The sequence below is a fragment of the Cucurbita maxima genome, unplaced genomic scaffold, assembly GCF_002738345.1.
Source record: "Cucurbita maxima cultivar Rimu unplaced genomic scaffold, Cmax_1.0 Cma_Scf00014, whole genome shotgun sequence".
In the NCBI taxonomy this organism is placed as follows: Eukaryota; Viridiplantae; Streptophyta; class Magnoliopsida; order Cucurbitales; family Cucurbitaceae; genus Cucurbita; species Cucurbita maxima.
Window position 1 is genome coordinate 2,664,472 of NW_019272030.1, and position 11,776 is coordinate 2,676,247.

An 11,776-nucleotide genomic window follows, 5' to 3' on the forward strand; every position below is an offset into this window, starting at 1 on the left:
TCTTAACGTTGGAGTGTTTTTTTAATTTAATCTCTTATATTTTCATAGTTTTTCGTTTAGGTCATTGTTGATATGGTGGGTTTAGCTTATTCCTTTTTTTTTTTTTTTTTTTTTTCCTTCCCTGTTTTAAATGATATTACAAAATAATAATAATAAAATAACCATTTAGGAATCTGTAGGCCATACCTGCAAAGCTTATTTCGAGGTTTGATTTGCACAGGCAATCCTTTACCTACAACAATCAAACCTCGAAAACATCAATGAAATAATATATAGTTTTTACATAAAAATGAGAGAATATTTCAACCCCACAAATGGGTATAAACTTCGTAAAATTTGAATGAGTTTTCAAAATGAGTAAAAACCAAGATCAAATACTTAATACGCATAATACCTTGATGAGGTGAATATTTCTTTCGTCCATCAACCTAAACATAGTCATAGCATTAAAACATTATACATCTATTTTTGTGTCAGATGTGTGAATGTAAATCCCCACACAAATTATTGAATTCAAAATAAAAATGGTACTTGTTTTTGCTCCACATCAAACCTTACCCAATCGGTCATGGAAGTCCAAGAACATTTAGCAGAGGATAACAAAAGATTATTCAATGAGGCTGGCAAGAGACAATTGATTATGGATTGAAAATTTTGCATGTTATTATTTTCTCTTGTACTCAATGATGTAGAATTGTCCACCACACTGACGAGTTCCTCGAATAATTTCTCGAGGTAAATGCTATCCCATTCGGTTACCTTGGTAAATAGGAAAATGCTCTGCAATTGGTTTGGTCAAATTTAATAGTTCTACAACTTTTAAGTAAATATAAATAATAAATTACAATTAACATTTATATAGAAAATTAATGAAAACATAACAGTTTTCCAATATAGATAAATAGATAGATCAAAGACAGGAGGGAACCATTTCCTTGCGCAGTCTTTTAGGAGAACTCCAACGGGTCCATAATGCTTCATCAATGACCAGTATATAAATTGTGAATAGACCATTCCACTGGGTGAAGAACAATAAATGAGAAACTTCACAGAGAGAACTTACAGGGGGGAAGTTCTTATCAATCTTCTAGAAGATATCTGTTTCTTCTGGCACCAAAAGCAAGTCTCTGAATAACATGGTAAACATGAAACAATTAATTGATGGCAAGTAGGGAGAAAAACGTTTCAACTTAATTGAGCAGTAATTAATCATTTCTTAACTGAGAAAATCTGGGAATAAGCTTTCAGTCCAGTGAGAAAACGAATGTATGTGGGCCTTGTTGAACCATTGGCCGGGATAGATCTTATGTTTGGGACAAGGTATTCTGCGACCTGTAAACTCAAATGTTAAACGCCAGATGAAGAAAAATGGCAGATGTAAAAAATTATAAGCCTTTTAATGCTCTAAAAGATTAGTGCATTTGTAGTGTTAGTAGCGAAGTTCATGAAGGAATATAATGAAATTGTATGCAAAAATATTAATGAATCAACAAATGTCTCGTTGGATAACCATTTAAGTTTAGAAAATTGTGATTATTTTCTTACCTTTTCTTTGCAATAGTTTCCATCTTTCTAAAAGAGTTTGAAATCATAACCAAATTCCAAAAACTAAAATAAGGTTTCGCTTGGATTTTGAAAAAATCTCCCAAAAAAAGTCAAAGAAATTCATAGGTAAAAGTAGTAGTGTTGTTAAGTTTAACTTTTAAAATCCAAATAGTCAGTCGAATTGGGACTTAATAAAATTCAACAATTGTGAATGAGATTAAGGGGAATTTTTCTTAGGCTTGTAACCATGCGATGAAGGTCACTTATAGAATACCGCAGACATGGACAACTGCATACTACGAAAAGATCAGTATGGGCATAACGAGATTCAAAACATTACCACTTCAGGCGGTTCCGCTAAGACATTGATGAAAAATTTCGCCTGCAAGAGGTCAACTATTTTAGTTTTTCAAAATTCGTGAATTTATTAAGAAAAATTAATCTAAAAGAATGTGTCGTCAACCTGCTTTGTATTAGCACCAGACATGAGAAGATCAGTTGTGACCATCCCCGGCTGCAAGACCAAATAACACAAAAAACGTTATAAGTAAAGAACGGAAGATATAATTCTGTGGTGTTAAGATTAAGAACCTTTCTAACGGACCTTACATGGTTTTTTAACAATTTCAATATATTATAATCTCGAATATATCCCTTGGAATTTCAAGGATCTTATTTATGAAAATGATGCAAGATTCAAAATATCACGAAAAAATCAACACCAGAAAAATATAAATAAAATTCTCAATCAGTTTTGACAAATAGGTTGAGATAGAAAATTTTATACTCAAGTTGAAAGCATAAAATTGTGTACTAACACACCGAAAGATTGTGCACCACAACGTTTTTGACGTCCTGCATCCGCAATTCGGCCTGCAGATAATTTTTAAAAATCATGGAAATATTATTACTAAAAGAAAAAAAAAAGTCACTTATGGAACGTTGAATGACGAAAAAGGAATAGAAGAGTATGAATGACGAGGAAAAGGAATAGAAGAGAGTATGAATGAGGAGAAACAAGAAGTTAGATTCTTTATATTTCTTAACGACGAATGACAAACCCTTTTCAATTACTTTTTGGTTGCTTAGAGAAACCATAGTACTTTAGAGTCTTGATGGCAGGGACTTTCCTAGGTCTTCATTGTTAGATTCTGGTGGTATTTGGCTCTTGAAATGATCGTTCACCCAACAATATAGTCCAGGGATCTTCATGATAAGGTCACCCCAGATATGCACTCCAAATGCTAATAGAGTTTCTTCCCAATATTATAAGTGGTCAAAATTGATCATCCTCGGCATGACTACTATATTTGAATCAAACAGAGCTGATGCAGATTACTCTATTTGCTGCATAACGCATCGATGCTTCCTATTTAAAGTACGATCCCGAATGAAAACTAATTTATTAGTGTGTGCGCGATGAGTGTGTGCGTGTGAGAGAGAAAGAGGCTCAAGTAGCCAGTTTAGGATTAATAACAGAAACTAAATGATTGTTTTATTTTATTTAAGACATTAGCTAAATAAGGTAAGCAAGTACCTGTAATGACTTCGTTAAATGGACAACACTTCTTTTAGTTGCCCCATATGCAGCAAACCTAAGGAAAGACAGAGATCAGCCAACAACATTTCTTTTTTTCAGTTACAGAGTAAGTGACCACTACATAAACAGGGTGAACGCATTTAAATAACGTTAACCCACTTTAATAGCCTCCTTGAAAAAATAACAATTTGTCTTACCGAAGAAAAAAAAAACAAAATCAATCATTACACAGTTTTCTAGCACAGAGTTTAGTCCATCCATAAACAAGCGGAGTTTTGCAGTCCTGTCTAGTATAGATATTCAAACTGATAATCCTAATAATTGCATATGAGATAATCCTTAGATTCGTCAGAAATCCATCACATGTTTCAGCATAAAACTATTCGCTCCATCTTTTATTCAAGTAATGGAAATAAAAGGATCCCTGAAATTAGCAGATGCCATTGCACCGCTGCAATTTCCAAAGCAGGTCCATCATATAAGATTGAGCACATTGTGCATGTCATCTAAATGAATCACAGATTTCTCATGCTTTTCCCATGTCTTCTACATTCTTCTTAAAGAAATTATACATATGATAACAACATCATAACGACCTCAGACAAAAGAGAGAAGGCAAATGATAGAAAAAACAGCACCTAGGGGTAGGTCGTCCATCAGAACCAGCCCCATCAATGTTGAAAATATGACCCCCTCGAGGTTGGTTTAACATCATCTTTATTGCCTAAACAAGAAGTCAGGAACTATGCATGATTTACAAGCTAAAAATGTTGAGTGTATGATGAAGCAGTACATACCTCTCGGCAACATATCATCAAACCAAGAGCATTTGTAGTGACAACTTCGCTGCATTAGAGAGTGTCTAAGGAATAAACCAAAAGGATTTCTATTTCATGTCATTGAGGTTTGGAGATCAGGAGTAACCTCACATGAGATCTTCATCTGAAGCCTCGACCAAAGGCTTAAAGCTATAAGCATTTGATCCTGCATTATTGATCTGCATTGTTCTTGCAATAAGTTAAAATGACAATAGAAGCAAACAAAATTCACCAAATTAACTATAGGGCATAAAACAACAGACTCGTCATATCCTCTCATGACCTTCAAAATTGATCGACAATTTAAATAGAACAAAATGAAACGTTTTTAGTTCTTTTAAGTCCAGTTTCCTATGATATGCAGACATTGCCATATTGAAACTGTTGTATTATGAAAATGTACACTTTGTTTGAAAATATCTAAGAATTGTATTTGCTTTAGGCCAGCACTTCTCAGACCTCCATGACATGATACGGCTATTCACATCATATGACAAACAAGCTGGGTTGAGGCACCTTTTTAGTGGACATGTCAATAGCATCAACATACAGGACAGATTTTTCTCATGTCAACAGCTACTATATCATAATTGATATCGTTATCTGTACTGTTTGCTTAATTACTCAAGTGTGAAAGGAGTATACATGTATATATATGGACAGACATCATGCTCTACTATCAAAAAATCTCTAAGGTTTCCATCGAGTTGCAATATTAACCACATCACAACCACCATGAATCAATCAATAGTAAAAGAGACAAGTTGTAATTTAGATGGTCTCAAGGTTACAGATTTAAGTTCAAACCTTAGAGGCCACCTGCCTAATATATTCAATATCATATAGGTCTTCTTTTAGAGTGAAAATATCATATAGGTTCTTTGATGTCAAATAAACATATGTTCAAGTTATTAGAAAATAGAAATCAAGATAGCGACGCTCTTTGTGTAGAAGGTGATGAGAAGGAAGAATTTGAAGTAAATACCCAAATGTCAATATATTTAAGATTTTTCTGCACAAATGTGACTAAATTCTTTACATCCTCTCCTTCTCGCACGTCACATTTAGTACCCTGAAAAGGAGAATTAGAGTTAAAACAATGAGCTTGGAGCATCGGCAACTGCTTTAATTGTAAATAGTACATAGAAACAATGAAATGATAGAAAAATGGTAAATGAACTTCTGCAGAGAAAAATTTAACTGAAAAAGTCTAGCAGGAGGTACCCACACACGCTGCTCCCCAAATTCTTCCCTCAGGCTTTGAACAGAAGACTCAACCCTCTCAGCTGTTAAAAGATATTGTGGAGTAAATGCAACAAACGTACCTCCAGAGGTGTTATTGGAAATTTAGTGCATTACATTAACAGATGAAACTTAAACTGCTTCATGATAGTAACTTTATTGTAAACTTAAACAGCTTTAACGAGTGCAAGTCACACCCTACTAAGAAGCTGACAGTAACCATAAATCAAAATGGAAATCAACATAAAATTACAAAATCGTGAGCATCTTGATAATCCTATAGACATTCCTACTGAAAAGGAGGAAAAAATAATCAAAACAAGAACTATAAAGGTGCAAAATCTCGAGAATGACTAGAATCCATACCTAATCAATCAACACAAAATAATAATAATAATTAATGTGAACCAGGCTTAGGTCTATAAATTAAAAATAATTACAAACAGATGAGAACCCGTATCTTTCAAATTCAAAAATAACGGAAAATTTTGAAATTCTTTGAGACAGAGAAACTCGTAACATGTTAAAGATTGAAACCGCGGATTCAAGCTTCTCCAGATAGCTGAATTAGACTAATATCCTATAGCTGACAATATGGATGAAATAAATTACAAAAAAAAACCCATGCCTATCTACAAAGTAATCTACAATCATTCAGAAAGGTGCTACCCTGAACAAGACTGAAAATGACCTCTACATGCAACGATTATATTAGTGGGTGAGTGGGTGAGTGAGTATTCAAAAAGGAAATTCTTTAATTAATGTTCTAAAATCCTGTACAGATATATTTACAGTCCTATGGGAGTGTACATGAACGGGAGGAGAAAGAAGGTCGAGAAGAAGTATCATGATGATCATAGTGCAAATGTTACCTGATCGTGAACAGATGACAACATTGTCACCTGCTTTCAGAAACTGTTTGGCCAACGCGTATCCTATTCCTGGATAAATTGCAAATGTCAGTAGAAAACACCATAGAATATGGAAGTCAAAGGCACTGAAGCGTCAAAGAAAATAAAATCAGCAAATTCTTCCGAAGCACTTATAGAAGAAATAAAAAATGAAAAATGAAAAAAAAAAAAAAAAAACTCTTTCAATCCCAAGGATCTGTAAGTAGATTAGAATAAGATTAGAATTACCCAAAAAGACAATTGAGATAAAAGCATTTTCCGTGGAGTTGGATGGATAGCCTAAGAACTGATAGTTCATTGGCCCTCATAGCCATAGAGTTAATAGCATCATATGTCCAGAGGCCTAATTTATTCGGTTTATGAATAACTTGGCAATTCAAAGTATATCTTAGCACTCCATTTAAAGGCTCAAATTTCAATTGTTTAGGCTCTAACCATATCATTTATCCATCTCTTAGCTAATCCTATTCCTGACAAATAAAACTTTCAAATAACTCTCCAAACATCAAGTTTGACTTCAATCATGTGGTATATGCTCGCGAATCTTAAAGGAACATTAAAGTTTACTCATCCAAATTCCTAGTGTACACCTGAAACATCTATACATATATCTTCCAATTCTCAACAAAATACAGCCAGGAAGTTTCTCAAAATCAATTCCTACAAAAATTCAAGTCAATCAGACATACAAATACACACTCCACCACCAAATTTTTCGTCGAACAGAAAAAATACAGTTAAACGACCACAGTACCGCAGTTATTTCTTGAAAAAACGACATCAGATGCCATAAGCAATAAATTCAAGCAAAATAACAAGCGAGAAACCAGCAGGAAATTGATAGATTCAAAAGGAAACCAAAACATAACGCAATGTGAAATAAACGAGAGATAGAGAGAGACGAAAGAAACACCGTCACACCTTTAGTGGAGCCGGTAATCAAAACGTTGTAAGGAGGAACCATCGGCTCCGTCTGCTGAAGTCCTTCGGCCTTTATGGATACGGAATTCCACTTCACGACGCCATTCGTTGGAATGTTGGACACCTCGCGCGAACAACCTATGGAACGACTGAAACTCTCCAATTTACAGAGTGATAGGCGGCGTATGCCGGAAGGAGAAGAGAAGAAGAAGCCATGGTGGTTATGAGAGATGAACGTGGCCGGGAAGAAGAGAGAGGAAGAAGAAAATGAAGCCATTTCGCGCGGTAGAAATTTCCAGAGCTCATTCGTTGGTTACTTAAATGGATAAAATTTGTTCTTCGTCTTTCTTCAAGCAACGTCTTAGTGGTAATCATCATTGTTACGTTTTACAAAAGGAATTAATTTATAACTAATTAAATAACTAATTTTTTTAATTAAATTAAGCTTAAAAAATAATTTTTAATTTCTTTTAATTTCATCAAATTAACCTCCTCCCTCAATTTGGCTGCTAATTTTAACCCAGTCAAATTGTAAATATCTATTAAAAAAATTGTTTAATTAAATTGAAGCTCGGTAAAAAATGTAAATTTTGTTAATGCACAAAATCAATCATTAAATAACTCTGAATTATAATGTCTTCGACAAAAGAACAATCTTAATGTCGTTTTTAAATTTTTTTTTTTTTTTTTACTTTACTTTTCAAATTTTGGTATTTAAATATATATATATATATATATATATATATAATTTAGTTACCGTGATTAATAACTCTTTTAATCAAACTATATCTTATATTTTTGTCACATGTTATGAGATCTCATATCAGTTGGAGAGGAGAACAAAGCATTTTATTATGAAAATCTCTCCAACATATGAGGCTGACAATGATGGCTAAAACAAATAACATTTGCTAGTGGTGGGTTGGACTGTTGCAAATGGAATCAGAGCTACACACCGAACAATGTGGTGGCCTAAAACAAATAGCCAGACATCAAACGATGTGATGGGCTACAACAATAACATATGCTAGCTATGGGTTGGACGGTTGCAAATTGAATCAGAGCCAGACACTGAACAATGTGGTGGGCTAAAACAAATAACATCTGCTAGCGAGTTGGACTGTTGCAAATGGAATCATAGCCAGGTGGGCTAAAACAAATAGCCAGACACCCAATTAAATTAATAAACCAACATCTCCCCTCGAACAAAGTACACCTCCTCTTATTTGAAGTTCGACTCTTTTTCTTTTAGAGTGTTAGTCATTTTTTACTATACCTTCGATGAGCCTCGACTCCTTTTCTTTTGAAGTCCTTTGCTTGACATTTGAGGATTCTATTTACATGGTTAAGTTTATGGCATAATTATGATATCATGTTAGATGAACACGACTCTCCACCATAGTATGATATTGTTCACTTTGAGCATAAACCTAATCCGAATTATAGAGCTATGACACAATCAAATCCGAACAATAAGCTATCATGACTTTGCTTTGGATTTTCTAAAAAGTCTTATCTCCATTCAATGAAGATAATATTCCTTGATTATAAAGTCATCATCGTTTTCTAAATTAGTAGATGTGAGATTTTCATCCTCGAACAAATTAAGTGAAGCTCCGATTACACACCCGTTAAGACAGCAGCCCCAATCATCACCACCGGCCAGTTTTCTTCCATCATCGCCCCGCCGATCTTCTTCACTTCCGCCACCAGTCCTAACGTTTCGGCCCCTTCGACGCTAGGTTTTTCCTCCTCACTGTCTTCTTTAGCCCCCAACGATTCACCGACGAATATCGCAACTTCTTGCCACGATGTTACCTCTTTCCTCAGAGATCTGAAGTCCGATTTCTTCGTGGTTTCCGATAAGACGACGGCAGCGCAGGAACCCTAGCAGGTAATTTGTCGCAATAATTCCCTCCTTCCTTCACTCCGTTGGTCGATTTCTGATCGTAAGGCGGCGGTGCCTGAACCCTACCAAGAAATTTTTCGCGATCTTCCCCTACCTTCGATCTGAGCATAATGATGTGAAGAACGTTGTCTCGAAATAGGCCATAGATTCCGGTGACTAAGCGGCCGGCCGGAACGGTAAATTGATGAACGAATCTTCTTTCCCGACGGCTCATCGCGATAGACCTTTATCAGATCCCTTGGGCACAGCCTTCATAGAAATCGTACAATTCCACAATTAACACAATTAAAATAAAAATAAAAATAAAAATAAAAAATAAAAAAGTTTAACCCTATCTTCTAAGATTAAATAAATAATATCAATTTATTTTTGTTAATAGTTATAAATAATTTTACTTAAATATTTAAAATCTAATATTTCATTTAAATCTTACACTTTCTAGATTTGAATTGCCAACTATATATTTAATCTTTAAAATTTAAAATAAAAAGAAATAAAGTAAATTGAAAATATAAAAATATAAAAATATAAAAAAAATTTAGAAATTCAAAGCACGTCTCATAAAAATATGGTAGGTTGGAATCTTATGCCATCGTACTTTTGAAGTCGTTCCAAACCAACCCATTATTTTTGTAATTTATTTATTTATTTTGTTTATGCTTTCGATTTTATAACTCATTTTCTTGTGGACAACTCGATTCCTTTCTCCACTATTTGGGTGGAATATTTATAATTTAGGTTAGATTTACTTCAGGGGTGTTCATATGACCCGATAACCCGACAAACCTGAATTACCTAACTCAAATCATAAAGGTTGTGTTGGGTTAGATTATTATTTTTTTTTTTTTTCCGGTTTGGGTTTTGTTAAATTTTTTGAAAAGTGAAAATTCGAGTCGATTTGCGAATTGATATTTTTTTGATTGGGTCAGCTTGACCAACCCGACCAAATTAGAATTAAAGTTAGAATTCTACCTTACTTTTAAGATTATTATGAAGACTTTAAAGGAATAATTTTTTACGTACATAAATGTAAATATTCAATTTATTCATATTCAAGTGCACAATAACATCGTTCTTCACACACGATTCAATTACGGGTATCGAAATACACAAACTCTATTATGTACATAGAAGATGATCATTATTCGTTATGAACGTAAATCTTCATTTAGATGGAAATGACGATTTATTTCTTCTTGGGAAAGGTAATAAAAAGAGTCTGATCATGCAGTCTTGCAAACACTCCGTCTAGGGAGAATGTGTCGTCGATCGGTATACGTTCGTTCAAACGAATAATGTTGAATAGGCCATCTTGTTTCTGTCCAGTAATTGTGAGAGTCCTTGTTGTTGCATTCAAGGTGATTTGTAGTCGATTCTTTGGAAACCCTAAACAAGATCGATGAAATATATTCATTTGACCACCTCTCTCTCTATATATAGATACATACATATATACATGTATACATACGTGTATATATATAATCTTAGTTGAATTTACCTGGAAGTTTCATGTTCAGTATTTGGTTGTGTTCCTCGTCTACCCATTTTGTATCGGGAGAAAACTGTTGATCTGAGCGAGTTACGTCTCTCCAATCTTGTTCCACGATCTGGCTCGACATCGAAAGAGCTTTATGGCTTACGTTCAAAGAGGTGAAAAAATTTGAGGAGAAGGGTAAAATGGTAATTTCTTATATGAACTAGATGGCTAGTATTGGGTGTTTGTACATGCAAGAGAAGAAGCATTTATATATGGCTCTTTCTACTTTAGCTATTTTTTAAAAGCTTATTCTTTTCACTTTGCATTTGGCTTTATTTTGAGGCTAAAGTGGAATATATATCAAGTAATGGGTGGAAAAAAAGGTATATCTCTAGATTGTTCCAATTGTATATCGATTTTTTTTAATAAGTTTGGCAAGAGGTCGATATGCTTTTGTTTACCTTGCCGAATAAGAAAGCTCAAACACATGCAGGTCAGACGAGATGTAACGTTTCTAGTGGTAGACGGGTGAGTAACGTGGAGAACCTACCTTTGGAAGGGAAATAACAAATGGGAGATTAACGATTGAACGGTTGGCTTCTCGATTGAGAACATATGTCTAACCTGTTGAGTTACGTTTAGATTGCTGAAAATATATGTATATCCTATAAACACTGTGTGAGATCCCATGTCACTGGGAGAAGAGGACAAATTATTTCTTATAAAGGTGTGAAAACCTTTCCCTAGTGGACATGTTTTAGAACATTAAGAGGAAGTTCAAATAGGACAATACAGTGAGTTTAAGCGGTTACAAATGGTATTAGAGTCATACATCAGGCGGTATGCTAGTGAGGACGTTGAGCTCTATAAAGGGTGGATTGTGAGATCTCATGAGCCTCTTATTCCTTAAAAGGGCGTGATGTCTCACATTGGTTGGGGAAGTGAACAAAACACTCTTTAGAAGGGTGTGAAAACCAAAGAAAGAAGGAAGGAACCTGATCCGGAACGAATCTTATGAATGACGAAACCTAATTGAACTTGTGTAAAGACCATTTCTTATTAAATTGAGACTTTTCCTTTTTGGGCTATTTTCCTTGATTGAACTCGGTAACATAGTAAGAAGTTAGTCTTTCTCCGGAACAGTCAGTCAAGAAGAAGGTCAAGCTCCATACTTCCCCTAGCAGACAACATTTTAAAGCTTTGAGGGGAAGTCCGAAAGGGAAAACCCAAAAAGGACAATATCTGCTAGTGGTGGATTTAGGTCGTTACAAATGGTCACACATCGGACGCTGGGCTCCAAAGAGGGGTGGATTTGGAGGGAATCCCACATCGATTGGAAAAAGAAACGAATGCTAGCGAGGACGCTGGGCCTCGAAGGGAGGTGGTTTGTGATGTCCCACATTAGTTGGGGAA

The 11,776-nt window shown here is 34.7% G+C and overlaps 1 protein-coding gene and 1 long non-coding RNA gene across 3 annotated transcripts; both read right to left on the bottom strand.

Moving 5' to 3' along the window:
* Positions 1–645: 645 nt before the first annotated feature.
* Positions 646–7,318, bottom strand: LOC111488939 (chlorophyll(ide) b reductase NOL, chloroplastic). 2 transcript variants are annotated; one of them, XR_002719301.1, is made up of 15 exons: positions 6,978–7,318; positions 6,018–6,086; positions 5,128–5,189; positions 4,889–4,975; positions 4,015–4,082; positions 3,883–3,931; positions 3,724–3,809; positions 3,083–3,140; positions 2,368–2,418; positions 2,009–2,059; positions 1,886–1,927; positions 1,222–1,332; positions 1,064–1,127; positions 929–975; positions 646–780 (listed from the first exon to the last, which is right to left on the bottom strand). XR_002719301.1 is itself a non-coding variant. In XM_023136892.1 (14 exons), exons 1-13 carry the CDS (start codon positions 7,252–7,254, stop codon positions 1,080–1,082), a joined length of 1,059 nt encoding a protein of 352 aa, XP_022992660.1. In that variant the 5' UTR covers positions 7,255–7,318; the 3' UTR covers positions 818–975; positions 1,064–1,079. The 2 variants fall into 2 exon arrangements, 1 of the variants encoding a protein (XP_022992660.1); XM_023136892.1 differs by lacking the exon at positions 646–780 and having other exon boundaries at positions 818–975.
* A 2,592-nt stretch (positions 7,319–9,910) lies between these two features.
* On the bottom strand, positions 9,911–10,606 carry LOC111489002. Its single transcript, XR_002719309.1, has 2 exons — positions 10,385–10,606; positions 9,911–10,272 (listed from the first exon to the last, which is right to left on the bottom strand). It is a non-coding gene; the product is annotated as an uncharacterized LOC111489002 (long non-coding RNA).
* Between the last annotated feature and the right edge of the window lie 1,170 nt (positions 10,607–11,776).